General features: G+C 36.6%; 1 protein-coding gene across 4 annotated transcripts in view; it reads right to left on the bottom strand.

Annotated features, from left to right (window-relative positions):
• LOC125863085 (uncharacterized) overlaps positions 1 to 16,228 on the bottom strand; it is an 84,327-nt gene continuing 68,099 nt past the window's right edge. For 2 of the 4 annotated variants that reach the window (XM_049543235.1, XM_049543236.1), the window contains 11 exons: positions 14,847 to 14,911; positions 14,637 to 14,739; positions 14,436 to 14,567; positions 13,484 to 13,627; positions 1,682 to 1,789; positions 1,521 to 1,571; positions 1,343 to 1,420; positions 1,151 to 1,261; positions 692 to 888; positions 431 to 500; positions 1 to 335 (listed from right to left, as the gene is read on the bottom strand). In XM_049543235.1, the coding sequence (XP_049399192.1) occupies positions 147 to 335; positions 431 to 500; positions 692 to 888; positions 1,151 to 1,261; positions 1,343 to 1,420; positions 1,521 to 1,571; positions 1,682 to 1,789; positions 13,484 to 13,627; positions 14,436 to 14,567; positions 14,637 to 14,739; positions 14,847 to 14,911 (1,248 nt within the window). In that variant the 3' untranslated portion in view covers positions 1 to 146. Of the gene's footprint in view, positions 336 to 430; positions 501 to 691; positions 889 to 1,150; positions 1,262 to 1,342; positions 1,421 to 1,520; positions 1,572 to 1,681; positions 1,790 to 13,483; positions 13,628 to 14,435; positions 14,568 to 14,636; positions 14,740 to 14,846; positions 14,912 to 16,228 lie in introns of those variants that run through there. The other 2 variants (XR_007446096.1, XR_007446097.1) reach the window with 2 other exon arrangements.

Genomic DNA, 16,228 nt, shown 5'->3' with positions numbered 1-16,228 from the left:
TACACGAAAATTGTGTTTAGTTAAATGAGGGATAGAGAGAATAATGATGTTTTGGAAACACAGCATATTGAAATTCTCTTTTCCACTTGGGATTACGTACGGGGAAAAGGAAAACACTTTAATAGAATGGCTGCAGATTTACAAAATTATATTTTCCGGAGGAATCCACGAACTTCAGTAAGAAAGTTATGCAGATTCTTTCTAAACTTCTGGTAATTTGGCCGATCAAGTGTCGAAGACAGACTGTTGGAGCTTGTGAGTGATTGGAGTGCATTTGTCAACCTTGATCTGAAACCTGTGTCACACTGCTTCTCTATCAGTTCACTTCCCAACTTCTGCACCAAATGTCAACTTGTTTCACTCAGTAACCAGTTTAATATAAAAAAAAAAAAATTAACTATATACAGTTATTCAAGATTGTGGATTATGCCTGGTATAAAGTTTGTTCACAAAGGATTAATGGAAGAAGAGCATCCGCAGCTGAGCCAACCAGATCAGTGCTGAAATTTAAAAATAAAAAAGAAGAATCAAATACTAGGGCATAGCAACAGTTTCCATAAACACCCCAAAATTTGTGAATGAAATACTATGGGCAATCACATCTAATACATTAACTATGGATCATATACTAGTCCTCCAAACATTATATCCTTCAGCCTCTGCTGGTTACGTTTTTTTTTTTCCAACTCACCTGTAATCCTGAAAGAGGAGAAACTGTAGCAATGATCGAAGAAATTGGCTCAGAATCCCTTCCTGAAAGTTTCCTGTCTGATCCTTGTAACCTGAAGCATGGAGACCTAACCCCACTTCTCCAGCACTTTTTTGCTTGTAATGGAAAGAAGCAAGCCCTTTTATAGCTCTTAGACATAAATCAACGACCTCTGCATCCTATCACACAAACAACAGAACACAGTGATCTTGGTTTCTACCTCTAGTAGTATCATAAGGCACAACACAACTAAGTAACTATTTCTCTTTTTTGAAGTAAGGGTAACTAAGGAACTATTTCTTGTTCATCAGTGAAGTAGCATGGTGGACAATTAGACCAACTTCATCTTGAAATGATGCCCAGACTCACTTAAGCACTTCCCAGCATGAAATAGTATATAAAATCATAAACCATAGACATCTTATTGTGTGGGAAGGTTACCTGAGACAGACCGAAATCAAGAGTCTTAATGATATGAACAAAAGCTTCTCCATTTAGTTGTGTAATCATTTCAGGATATACCTCCAACATATGTGATAGCAGCGAGAAGTACTGTGCAGATGAAATGGATTATTTATTTTATTATATACGGTTATTATCACTCCAGAGAAAAAATAGAAGGGAAAAACCTACATCATGACAAAGCTTGGGGTACTTGAGCAGGTCCAAACTTATCAGAGGGGTAACTATGTGAAGGCCCATATATACCACCTGCAACGGAGTAGCTTTGAGATTATTTTACAGAATCATAAGGTTGAGAATGTACCTTGGCAGGAAAAATAAGTAAAGGAAGAAACTGCATGAACACCACCTGACAAATATTTGTCCCCTGAGCTTCAATGGGTTCTGATGAGAAGTCAACCTGCAAATAACAGTTATACCCAGGTCACCTCAGACATAGAGAACCTACACCAAGGCAAACGGTGACAATGGAAAAATAACGATGATAAGATCAAGGTTTGCAGACAACACCAGATCTTTTGAACAGAGACTAGCAAGTAATTGGAGTACAGCACGTAGATCCTTGTATCTTTCGGTATCAGCTTCACTCCGCAAGCTGCTTGAAATGCTCAGAGATATCTGAAGGCACATTGGTTATTCAGTACAGTATCTTCTCATTTTCTATAGAACAGAATATAAATTGCACACACATCGTCATTTGTACAAAAGAGATGTTCTACTTTTTCATTTCCTTCTTCATTGAGATAACATGATGATTGACATAACTCAATGAGCTAGTGACTCACTCCCTGCCAATTTCTTTTACCGAGATTGCAGTGGACGCCAATGAGGATATTTCCAGCTAGACAGCACGAACTTACAATTCTTGCGAGACCCGCATTGGTTCTGTGGGAAATGTGTTCACTTTTCTGTTCTCATCTTTTATTTAAACTCTTGGAGTTGCCTCATTAGTCAGTTTGTTAGCATTTTCATTATTATAGACTTGTCACTAGTGTAAGACTTTTCCTTTTATATTTTCGAGTACTGTATTTTTTTTAAACTGGTAACTTTAAACATTGTATTACTGTGTTTTAAACAGATGATGGATAATGGCGATGACTTGTTTTGGTTGGATGTTGTTTCTTGTGTGCTTTAGTTGAGACGGCAAATTTTTTGGATAACACTAGAAATAGAAAAAACCGGCTCATTTTCTAAAAAACACCGATATGGTTTGCTTGAGGGCTCTACCCCAAAATGCCACTAACGGCCTGAGATTGGATTGTGACATATTCTGTCAACAATTAACAAAATCACTTATGTGTTTTTGTTTACTGTGCCCTCATCAACATAGAGTTAAAAGCAATGAGGTGCATGCCATACCACCTTGATACCGGCAGCGAGGTGCAGAGCTCCATAGCATTTCACCCAACTCCATACTTTAAGCAACTTAAACAGGGCCATTAAGAACACAATTCTTTCTAATCTATTCTCTACATACAGTGAAAAGTTCAAAATATGTTTCTTACGAACAACTACAGACTTCACACATGAGGCAAACAGTCAGAAATTAGAACTCATAAAAAATAATAGTATTTTGGGTCGTAATCACAATTGATCTTAATTCTGAAACTAAAAGTATACCAAAGTGAAAACATAACAAACTACTGAATAACATCAACAGATATCGCACAGCTGATCAGTATTATGTTTGTGTTGACTTAACTTATATAAAACAAGATATTGGAATTGTAAATAGCATGTCACAAAATCAAGCTTTGTGGATTATTAATTTTTTAAAATATGTGGAGTAAGTTTGATGGTTACATCCAACAATTCTAACAATTGAGGACAACATGGTAGTTTTAGTATCAGACAATTTTGTGACGCATCTTCTTCCCATAATAGCCTTATAACCACCCACTAGCAAGAATGTAGAAGAGTTTAACAGGTAAAATATAAAAAAATTTTAATTCCACTGTTCCACTTTCTATTCTGAGTATGTTAAATTCTTGCTTTATCTCCAATTTACATCTTTTTTTTTTTTTTTTATGACAAGGGAAACCCGCCAATTTACATCTATTTTTCACGAGCTTTTAACATATATTTCAATATTCAGACTAAAGTGTGTGCCCAAAAAATCTAGTTTCAAGTACTACAGAATAAACTTAAAAGACACTAACACAAAAGAAAAGCGCAAGGGAAAATATATCATATAAAATCATTTCCCAAAGGGCAATGACTGCATAACTTAGTCAGATGAATAATATATACTGATCAGCTATTGATGAAAGTGATGATTGGTAAGACTCACTAGAATGGTAAGCTTTAAAAAGAAATTTGTGATTAGGTTTATTTAACCAACTAAACACTAAGGGCCCGTTTGGACATGCGATATGAAATCATAATATGAAATAAACTCGTTAAACATTTAAAATTATAAGTCCAAAATTAATTCTTATATATCTATATCTATCCATATCTATATTTATTTATACTACCTTAAAAGCATGAACTTCCTAATTTGAATGTAATTACTATAATACCCCCAACTTAAAACACCCAATTTAGTATATAATCTACATTTTAATTTATTTATTTATTTACTCTATATATATTAAAAGCTGACATCTTTTCACATTGATGGGTAGTGACTTTTTTTATAGAGTTGTGACTTTTTCGATAAGTTATGACATTTCTGAAAAATCGTGATTTTTCAGAAGGGTTGTGACTTATCTGATAAGGCACGATAAACACCTTTTCATACTATCATTTGTTGTCTATACATAGAGGGGTTTTCTCACTTTTAAACTACGAATTTTGCAAGTTTTCTATTCTTCCTCTTAAAACAAGGATGATTGTAAGATTTGTTCAATTATGCAATTACAATATTTTATGTGGGTAAATTAGATAGATCAACAAAAATTGATGCAACAAGGAGAATGAAATAACTAAACTTCAAAGGAGAAGACTATCTTGATAATTAATATGTACTCATTTCATAGCCATAAATATACTTTTGTAGCAACTTCTACTTGACAAGAAGTTCAATGATTTTCCATTGCACAAACTACAACTTGGTGTTTAGGTCAGTGTTTTAGACAGTGAAAGGCGATAACAGGAGACAAGGGTCTGGCGAGTGGCGAGGCACTCGCCTTTTTGAAGTGCGGCACCAATTAATACCAAAAAATTAAAATACTAATTGCATATGTAAATAATCAAACTCTCAATAGCAGTAACATACTAGCAAATATTTTAATCCAAAAACTGAAAATAGATAGTACATACCAAAAGTCTAGAACTTGAATGAGAAAAAACAAAACAAAAGTTAAAGCAGAGGTAGGAATGACTCTGAAGTCCGAAGAAGGAAAAATCTGAAGAAGAAAAGAAGAAATATGTATTGGTTAGACTTTGGAGTAGCAGAAAAGTTTGGCTGGTCGACGGAGGGGTCTAGTCATAAACACTAAAATTACCTTTTAACTTTTAAAACCCTAAATTTGTCACCTTTCGAAGATCGCCACGCCACAAAGCTAAAAGGCGATGAAGGGTTGCCTCGCCTCTCGCCATTGACGACTAGGCGATCGCCTTTCACAACACTGGACTTAAGGTTCTGAAAAGTCTCATATTGTTGGAGAAAAAACATTTGATCAAACACTTGTTTGAAGAGTCCAAACTAGATTTAACAAGTACTCCTTCGTTTCCAATTTATTTGTTGCACTTTTTTTTAATTCAGTTTAATATAGAATGTTCTTTTTTCTTGGGGGTGGGGGCACATCTTTATGACCACAAAGTTAAAAGATATTTTTATATATTCTACATATGATCCTTAAATTAAAAGTCTTCTTTATTTTTTAAAATTTCAAATAAAATAAAAATTAGACAAATCTATATCTATCTTTTTTTTAATCTATCTATACTACCTTACAAGAATGAACTACCTAAGTTAAATGTTAAATTATTATAATACCCCCAACTTAAAACACCAAATTTAGTATATCTTCTATATTTTATATATATTTTTTTTTTGAGCAAGATAAAGTTGTATTCCACAGCAATGTGGGTATGCTGTCAACTATCAAAAAAATTACAGTGCAAGTAATCATAATTACAGAGAGCCTAAGAAGTCTACTAGCTGTTCTACCTCATCTATACCCTCTTCTTTACACCAAAGATATAAAGTATTAATGCAATTTTCTTTTACTTTCTGCATTGGATTAGTAATATTCTCAAAACATCTATTATTTCTTTCCTTCCAGATTGACCACCATATGCAGCTGTTCTACCTCATCTATACCCTCTTCTTTACACCAAAGATATAAAGTGTTAATGCAATTTTCTTTTACTTTCTGCATTGGATTAGTAATATTCTCAAAACATCTATTATTTCTTTCCTTCCAGATTGACCACCATATGCAAGAAGGGACTATGCTCCAACATTTTTTCTGTTTTTTACTCCCACCTCTCCTCATCCAGCAGGTTAGAAGATCTGCCGTATGCTCAGGCATCACCCATGGTTGTTGGAGGATATTAAGAAACATATGCCACACCTGAGAAGTCACTCTACAATGAAGAAACAAATGACTATTTGTTTCCTCCTTTTCCTTGCAAGAGAAGCATCTTGAGACAATTTCAAACTTCTCTTTTTCAGTTTCTCCTGAGTCAGACACGCTCTTCTACATACCGTCCATGTGAAACACTTGATCTTGGTAGGAATATTAGATTTCCATATTTGTTTCCAAGGTCCAGGGGTGTTCTCAGGTTGTGAGGATAAATTTCTTCTGTACAATCTTCCAACTGAAAATTTTCCATCCCTAGCATGTTTCCATCTGATTGTATCAGGACTGGTATTTAAACCAGAGAAATCATTCAACCTTTGCAGTAAGCTGGCCACTCTCTCAACCTCCCAGTCATTTAGAAGCCTCCTAAAGATGATATTCCATCCTTGGTTAGTCCAGGTCTCAGCAATAGATACTTCAGGGCTGCCACAGAAAGAAAATAAATCTGAAAAATCCTCCATGAGTGAGTTCTGTCCGATCCATTTGTCTTTCCAGAATAGAATTCTAGTCCCTTCACCCACCTTGTAACCTATGCTCCCGGACAATTTAGGCCATAAATTTCTGATAGTCATCCAAACTGAGACCCCATATGTATTAGTTACAGTATTGGTTGTCCATTGCTCAGTCTGTCCATATTTGCTAATGATAACATCCTTCCAAAGAGCATGAGCCTATAATTTATATTGTATTATATTTATTTATTGATATTATATTATATTAAAGGTAGACACCTTTTCACATTGAAGGGTTTTGACATTTTCAAAGAGTTATAACTTTTCTAATGAGTTGTGACCTTTTCGAAGGGTTGTAACTTTTCTACAGGGTTGCAAATTTTCCAAAGAGTTGTGACATTTTTGAAGGGTTGCGACTTTTCCAAAGAGTTGTGACTTTTTCGATGAGTTGTGAGTTTTCTAAACCCTTTCTTCTTCTTCTTAAAACACACAATTTAGTATATCTTCTATATTTTATATTATATTAAAAGAAGAAACCATTTGACATTGAATGGTTATAATTTTTCCAAAGAGTTGTGACTTTTCCGACAAGTTGTGACCTTTCTGAAGGGTTGTGACTTTTATGATAAGAAACAATATGCACATGCTATTTTTTTTTTTTTGATAAAGAACAATATGCACATGCTATTACTACACTTTTTAAACTATAAATGGAGGGGTTTTCTCATATTTTTAAACTACGCTTTTCTAATGTTTTCTATTCTGCTCTTCTTATAAACTCAAGTTTGATTTACAGACGTTGGCAATCTCAAAGTTCAATAATATGGAACACTCCCTAACATGAATGTTAAATTAATCTAATACTCCAACTAAAAACATCCAATTTAGTATATCTTCTATATTTTATATCAATATTTATTTATATTATATTATATTAAAAGTTAGAACTCCAACAAGACAATAATAACTAAGTAATGCACTATGGGGGAAGGGAGGAGAAAGTATTTTTAAGAGGCGTAACTAAGAATTTTAAGACTGACTAACTTTCAGTAGTAATCATAAGAAAATTACATCCACTATTCATACGAACTTATACTTTATCATTCATTTTATAATTGTTTCCTTAATTTTTTTAGTTCATAATATTCACATTATTTTTAAAAATAGTGTGGTACATGAATTGATATTCACGTGCAACCCACATGCGTCAAAACAAGTATATATATATATACAAATATATATATATATATATACATAATCTCGGGAGGAGAGCATGGGTTCATGTGAACCTTGTGACCCCTCCTAGATACGCCCCCGGGTTTGGATATGTGAAGAGGAAATGCGTAAACGCACCAGTGAGGAGGTGTGAGAGGTTGGTTATAGAAGGTATGAGGAGAGGCAGAGGTAGACCGAATAAATATTGAGGAGAGGTGATAAAATAGGATATGACGCAGCTTAAGGTTAACGAGGACATTACCTTAGATAGAAGGGTGTGGAGGACACGTATTAGGGGAGAAGGTTGATAGGTAGTGTAATCTTGTCTTGCTTAGGGTGACTAGTATTTGACATGGTACTAGTTGTATTATTGTAGTTGATTTTGTATTGTTGTTTTCGACTCATTTCCAGTAGACTCTGCATTGTTACCTTGTTACTTGCTTTATTCTCTTCATTGTTTCCTCCTCCTTTGTACCTGAATTTGTTGCACTTGAGCCGAGGGTTTTTCGAAAACAACCCTTCTACCTCCACGAGGTAGCGGTAAGGTTTGCATACATTCTACCCTCTTCAAACTTAACTTGTGAGATTTCACTTGGTATATTGTTGTTGTTGTTGTTTTTTCATATAGCATGTCCAAACGTAAGCTAATTAATAAAGAATAAATGTTTTTGGTTCGATGACTCACTTTCTAGTTTATGTTGGAGGTGTAACATTGTAACTGTGAGAAATATATACGAAAAATATTATTGAATTGTGTATCTAAATAGTTACATTGAGACCCTATTTATAGACACTACATTGGAATCCTTTTCCAACTAGGATTCCTATTCTTATTCCTATTCCTATTCCTATTCCTATTTCTATTCTAAGTAGGAAATACTTATTTCTATTCTAACACTCCCCCTCAAGCTGGTGCATACAAATCATATGTACCTAGCTTGTTACAGATGTAATTAATACGAGGACATGTGAGGGACTTGGTGAAGATATCTGCAAGCTGATCATTTGACTTCACAAATTTCGTAACAATATCTCCCGAGAGTATCTTTTCTCTGACAAAGTGACAGTCAATCTCAATGTGCTTAGTCCTTTCATGAAACACTGGATTTGATGCGATATGAAGAGCCGCTTGATTATCACACACAAGTTCCATCTGATCAACTTTGCCAAATTTTAGTTCTCCCAGCAACTGTTTGATCCAAACTAGCTCACAAGTTGCTGTCGCCATTGCTCGATATTCTGATTCTGCACTAGATCGAGCAACCACATTCTGTTTCTTACTCTTCCACGACACCAAATTACCTCCTACTAAAACACAATATCCGGATGTCGAACGTCTGTCAGAGGGTGATCCTGCCCAATCAGCGTCTGTATATCCAATGATATGCTCATGGCCTTGATCCTCAAAGAGTAGTCCTTTACCGGGAGCTGACTTTATATATCGTAGAATACGAACAACTGCTTCCCAATGACTATCACAAGGGGAAGTCATAAACTGACTTACAACACTCACAGGAAAAGAGATGTCAGGTCTAGTCACTGTGAGATAATTCAACTTTCCAACAAGTCGTCTATACCTTTCAGGATTACTAAGTGGCTCCCCCTGTCCTGGAAGGAGTTTAACATTCGGATCCATAGGAGTGTCAACAGGTTTACATCCCATCATTCCTGTCTCCTCAAGAATGTCTAAGGCATACTTGCGTTGAGAAATAACAATACCTGATCTAGACTGAGCAACCTCAATACCTAGAAAATACTTCAATCTGCCAAGGTCTTTAGTTTGGAAGTGCTTAAAGAGATGTTGCTTCAAATCGGTGATACCATCTTGATCATTACCGGTGATAACAATATCATCAACGTAAACAACCAAATAGATACATCGACTTGGTGCAGAATGCCGATAAAACACAGAGTGATCAGCTCCACTACGAGTCATGCCAAACTCCTGAATTACTGTGCTGAACTTCCCAAACCAAGCTCGAGGAGACTGTTTTAGACCATAGAGTGACCTGCGCAATCGACATACAAGGCTACTAGACTCCCCCTGAGCAACAAAACCAGGTGGTTGCTCCATATAGACTTCTTCCTCAAGATCACCATGCAGAAAAGCATTCTTAATGTCCAACTGATGAAGAGGCCAATGACGAACGGCAGCCATAGATAGAAAAAGACGAACAGATGCAATTTTAGCCACAGGAGCGAAAGTGTCACTATAATCTAGCCCAAATATCTGAGTATACCCTTTGGCAACAAGGCGAGCCTTAAGTCGATCAACCTGACCGTCTGGACCAATTTTGACTGCATAAACCCAACGACAACCAACAGTAGATTTACCTGCAGGAAGGGAGACAAGCTCCCAAGTACCACTCTTATGTAAAGCAGACATCTCATCAACCATAGCCTGCCTCCATCCAGAATGAGAAAGTGCTTCACCTGTAGTCTTAGGAATGGAAATAGAGGACAAAGACGACACAAATGCATAATGGGGTGATGATAGACGATGATAACTTAAGAAGGTATAATGTGGGTTAGTATTTCGAGTGGATCGTATACCTTTTTGAAGTGCAAGCGGTTGGCTAGGAGGAGGCAAGTCCGCAGTAGGAGCAGGGTCCGGCGCATGACATGAATCATCTGGGACTAGGGTTGGACGTGGACGGCGATGATAAGTTAGTAGTGGTGGCACTACAACTGGAGATGTAGAAGTAACCGTAGATTCCTCAAAGGTTGGCACAGGTAAAACCTGAGGTATGGGTAAGACCATAGAGACATCAGGATGATCAGAAGATGTATAGTAAGGCTGAGACTCAAAAAATGTAACATCAGCGGACATAAGGTATCGATGAAGATCATGTGAATAACAACGATACCCTTTTTGGACTCGAGAGTAACCAAGAAAGACACATTTGAGGGCACGAGGAGCTAATTTATCTTTTCCTGGGGCTAAGTTATGAACAAAGCATGTGCTCCCAAAGACACGAGGAGGGATAGGATAGAGATGTGACTGAGGAAACAGTATGGAATGGGGAACCTGATTCTGAATAGAAGAAGAGGGCATTCTATTTATCAAATAACAAGACGTAAGAACTGCATCTCCCCAAAAACGCAGTGGAACATTGGATTCAAGGAGAAGAGTACGAGCGGTCTCAATAAGATGCCGATTTTTTCTTTCAGCTACACCATTTTGTTGAGGGGTGTATGGACAAGTAGTCTGGTGAATAATGCCTTGGTGAGTCATAAACTCCTGAAATTGGGAGGATAAGTATTCTAAGGCATTATCACTACGAAAAGTACGAATAGAAACACCAAACTGATTTTGTATTTCAGCAAAGAAACTTTTGAAAATAGAAAATAACTCAGAACGATCTTTCATTAAGAAAACCCAAGTACATTTTGAATAATCATCAATGAAACTAACAAAATAACGAAATCCTAAGGTGGAACTGACTCTACTAGGACCCCAAATATCAGAATGAACTAATAAAAAAATAGACTCTGAACGACCCTCAGTACTACGAGAAAACGTAGCACGAGTGTGTTTCCCAAGTTGACACGACTCACAATCTAATGTGGATAAACTAGACAAACTAGGCACCATCTTTTGCGGTTTCGATAGACTCGGATGTCCCAAACGTTTGTGAATTAAATCTAGGGAATCTGTAACGGAGCATGCTGCTAAGGAATTTGAAGAGGTAAGATAGTAAAGGCCTTGTGATTCATGTCCTGTTCCAATCATCTATCCCGTACTGCGGTCCTGCATGAGAAAAAAATCATCGAAAAAAGTTATGCTACAATGTAGGGCTTTTGTCAAACGACTAACAGATGCTAGATTAAAAAGAGAACTAGGGACATAAAGAACAGAGTCTAGGGTGACAGAAGATAGGGGTTTGGCTTTTCCAACCCCTTTTGGTTTGGTTTGGATCCCATTGGCTAAAGTAATAGCTGGAAGAGATTGTGAATAAACAATATCGGATAAAAGTGATTTATTACCAGAGATATGATTAGAAGCCCCAGAGTCCATGACCCATGTTCCAAGAGTACTAGATTGCGACACACAAGCAAAAGAATTACCCGCAACAGAGACATCAGGTTGTGCAACCGAAACTACTTGTGGAGACGTTTGCTTATTTGCACGATACTGAAGGAACTCGTCATATTCTGTCTGAGCAATATGAGCATTATTGGATGGTTGATTAGGTTGAGCACCATATGCAACTGGTGGAGATGTCTGTTTACTTGCGCGATTTCGAAGGAACTCATTATATTCCTTTAGAACAATAGGATCATAACTGGGTGGTGGACCATGCAAAATATAACATATATCACGAGTGTGTCCAGGCTTATGACAATGACTACACTTGGATCGAGGTTTCCCAAAACGCCCTCCCCCTCGCCGATTCTCCATAGATTAATATGTACGCTTTTCAAAGGTTTGAGATGCGAGAATAGATGAGTCAACAGTGGGTGATGAAACTACCTTGTGACTGGGAGGTGCCGCAAGACGAAGGAGACGAGAGAATAATTCATCGATTGTAGGAACTGTAGGGCTAGCTAAAATCTGATCACGTACAGAATCATGATCAGGAGGAAGTCCAGCAAGTGTAAGAACTAGAAACAATGTTTGTCTGTATTCTTGTTGTTTTTCCACATTCGTAGTAACTGGCATTAATGTGTCAAATTCCTCCATGACTGCCTGTACCTGTCCCAAGTAAGTAGACATATCGGATTCTTGTTTCTTTAAGTTGGTCAATCGAGATATCACATCATAGAATCGAGATATGTCATTAGTGTATAAAGCACGAGCCTTTTCCCAAACTGTATAACACGTCTGGAATGGGCGAAACAAGGGCATCAACTTGGAATCAATAGAACGCCATAGGAGACTACATAATTGAGCATCTACTTTCTCCCATTGTGCTTTGGCTTTTCCATCTTCCTCACTAGTCTTTGCCTTTACATCTACCTCATAAGCCTTGTTCATTAAGTGATCTTGGACACCTTGACCCTTGCACCACAGCTCAACCGAGGAAGCCCAAGATAAATAGTTTGAACTTCCCAATAAAAGTTCTGAAGTGATTATAGGGCTAGAACTTCCAATCCCCATATTTTTGGAACCAAAAACATCACACCCAAAAGACATTATGCTAAATTTGTCTCGGAAAATTCAAATCTCAAAGAAAAGTCGCCGGAAACTGCCCGGAAATAGCCGGAACCCTAATTCCGGCGATCGGATCTGGTCAAAAACAGTATGGGCCTGGTCGGAATGGCTGGACGACCCCAACTGTCAAAAAAAATCTCAAAAAATATGATCAGAAAAGGTCTCACGCGCCGGCGCGTGAGACAGAACTCGCCGGAAACTGCCACCTCCGATCGGCGCGTGAGAGCGCGTGGGGTGGTGTTTTCCGGTGGTTTTGGCTGGGGTTTGGTCGCGAGGGCTTTCCGAGCCTCGTGGTGGTGTTGGTTTTCGCACAACACCCACAGAAAGAAAAAAGAATAACAAAATCAGACCCAACAGTCACTGGAAATTGACATAGACATACGGTGACTTGTTTGTTCTCACCAATGCTTTGATACCATGTGAGAAATATATACGAAAAATATTATTGAATTGTGTATCTAAATAGTTACATTGAGACCCTATTTATAGACACTACATTGGAATCCTTTTCCAACTAGGATTCCTATTCTTATTCCTATTCCTATTTCTATTCTAAGTAGGAAATACTTATTTCTATTCTAATAGTAATAATCAGGGTTATGAAATAATTACATAACTTATCACCGGTCAATACCTCTTCCAACTTCTGCTAGAACAATTTTTGGGTAACATGTTATAAAAAATACAAGAGTGAATGATCAAAAATTACCTTTGCTTATATTGTGGGAAGAGTAAAGCAGAAATAGGCGCTTACAGAATTCAACAGCCATTATTTCACAAACAAATAGTTTTGGTTGAGTGACAAACTTTAAGGTGTATGTTGGAGGTGTAACATTGTAACAACCATAGTTATGCAACAATTAGACTACTTCTCACAGGTCAATATCTCTTCCAACATCTGCCAGACGAATAGGGTAACATGTTTTTTAAAAAATAGAAAAGTTAATGATCAAATTACCTTGCCGATATTGTGGGAAGAGTAAAGCTGAAGTAGGCGCATACAGAATCCAACAACAATAGCCGTTTCACGAGCTTCTAGGTAAATGATTTGTCCATCAACCCAATCAACCACAAATCTGAGTAACAGATACACAACTGTGGACTACAAAAACTGGAAGATTAGATCATGTAGTTTCACATTATGATGTCACACTAGGTTAGCTAAAGCTGTTCAAAAATTAAGACAGGCTTACTTATTGCATTAGAATTCATAAAAAGAATGGCATGGCCGTTGATAAAAATCATTGACATGTTAGGCCAATCAGCATCAGTAATCAATTAAAGTTGGTTCACTTAAATTGAACTGGACCCATCACATAGGTAGAACGAGAACTTGAGCGCAATATAATACCTTTTTTTTTAACCTTTAATAGAAAATAGCCTTTTCTTTAGCGATACACTACGAACTATTAAATTAAAAATCGAGTGGTCCTAAATATTTTGGCATCTGCTTAACCCTAAAATTACAACCCAACTTGCAAATTTAATTTTCAAGCACCACTTTTGAAATTGAAATATTGTTCTCTGGTTTTTAGCTGCCCATATCAGAAAGTGAGAAATTGAAGAATACCAATCTGAATGCCTACTGGTGTTGGAAAACCCACATGTAACATTTAATCTATAGTTGTGCTGCGAAGGGCCAGTAGCGTAAGAGATGCATACTGGAAAGAAAAATGATAACAGGCAGCACTCAAGGTTTTATCTCAATACAGAGGGATATAATTTTAGGATAACAATAAATCAGCACTGTATATCTTTAACAAGTTTAGCAACACGGAAACCTAAGCAACCATATAATCCACATAACCTTCTGGTATAATGACAACATGTTCAGCTTAAGGGAAAAGCTCAAAACCAAGTCTCCAAAGCACACACTTGAATCAACAGCTATTATCTCATACAGTTTATACCTCATGTTTGTAAACTTCCATAAACATCAAGAGTGGATTCAGTACTGAATAACCCATCTCATAAATAGCTCTCTGAGTTCGAGGTTCTGTCGCACTAGCAGCACCACGAAGTCGCTCCAACAAGCAACTGACCTATGCATTATCACAGATTTACTAAGAAACCAATGTTAAAAGCTATAATCTTTTCCAGACTATTCTTACCAATAAAATAATATCTGGCTGTTCAGCTACACATTTTAGATCACTTCGGCTTGAGAGTTCCACCAGATAAGCTGCCATATGGTTTGTCAGATTTCTCACATACCTAAGAACAATTGCAATGACAAGTCATCCAGTATTAGAAGTTCAACAAATTAAAATAACAAAAATGTAAAAAGAAAAAAAAGGAAATAACGGAGAATATCTACTTACTGGCTGGAGGCCTCTAGAGTTTTCATGCCAGAAGCTGAAAGAACAAGGGTTTGAGCAAGCGAACGCTGTAATAAGACAAAGAACAGTTCGAATTGGCTGGAAATATTACATTAGCAATTTAAGGGAAATCCATATTTGGTGTAGTGGTATGTTGGTAAATGAAGCTATGAGAACCTACAAAAACATCCCTCTCCACTCCAAACTCAAAGGATGGAGAAGTCTTTGAGGACTCCCTTTCCTTCCAATATAGGGGTCGTTTGGTAGAGTGTATAAGAGTAATGCTAAACAGAGTGTATTAGTAATGTTTGTATTAGTTTTGCTTGCATTAATTGTGCAAAGATTATTTCTTATGCATTGCTTGGTTTGGTGTACCATGCATTGCAGAATTTTTTTTAAAAAATATTTATTTACAAAGATACTCTCCTCAAATATGGTGGAAAAGATGTAAAAAAGGTGCTGAATTTCATGCTTAAAGAATAAAAAATTGGTACCACAGCTAACACGTTTGGGTGGTGAGTTTTACGTAGCTTATGATATCAAATGTTATTAAACTAAAATAACTTATTTTATAAAAATAAATATTTTAATTGATTTATAACATAAAGTGAGTTGAAAGACAACTTAATTCGTATTTGAATTATTCTACAAATATAAGGTCATTTTTAGTGTTAACAGCTTTAAGGGCAGTTCAGTCACTTTAACAGGAATTCATCTGATAAGCACTTTTCCATCAAACACATCAACCACTTATTTTCTGTTATAACACTTCTAGACAAACATGTAACTAGTTTTTAAATTCAGATCCAGCACTTCAAAAGTGCTTTAAATCCCAAGTACTTTAAAGCTACTTTTATTCAATACAACTAATCCAAACGGGCTCCAAGCCGATGAGCTCTCTTCTATTTTCACACGGTTTAAGAGCCTCTACGATCTTGGTAGAAACTCAAATGGATTCTGCTACCGAAAGGCGGTACCGCAATACATGCCACTTGGCAGACCAATATTTCATTTGTTCTCTCTTTTTGTGTTCAACAACGATCCTCTCTTCGACAGCTGGTGCCTTCATCTTCAGGCAACTATTCAAGTGCCACTAATCTCTCTAGGATTTCTTCCGCACCATTTGTTTCCAACAAGCAGCCCAGCTACATATTCATGAGCAACAACCTCTGACATTGTTCTGCTGATACAAGTTACATTGATAATGTCTTTGAGATTTCAACTACCATATCTCTCAATCAATAGATTCCTTTAAGTGTATATTGCAAGAAACACTTTATTTCGTTTTGCAGTTACCAGCTGCTAACAGGGGGAAAGAACTCTAGAACCAGTATTTTTTGTGATTGTGTACTACTCCAACAAGATTTAGGCGTGACCCTTTCCAA

The sequence above is a fragment of the Solanum stenotomum genome, chromosome 4 (assembly GCF_019186545.1).
Source record: "Solanum stenotomum isolate F172 chromosome 4, ASM1918654v1, whole genome shotgun sequence".
NCBI lineage: Eukaryota > Viridiplantae > Streptophyta > Magnoliopsida > Solanales > Solanaceae > Solanum > Solanum stenotomum.
This window is presented reverse-complemented; position numbering and strand designations above follow the sequence as displayed.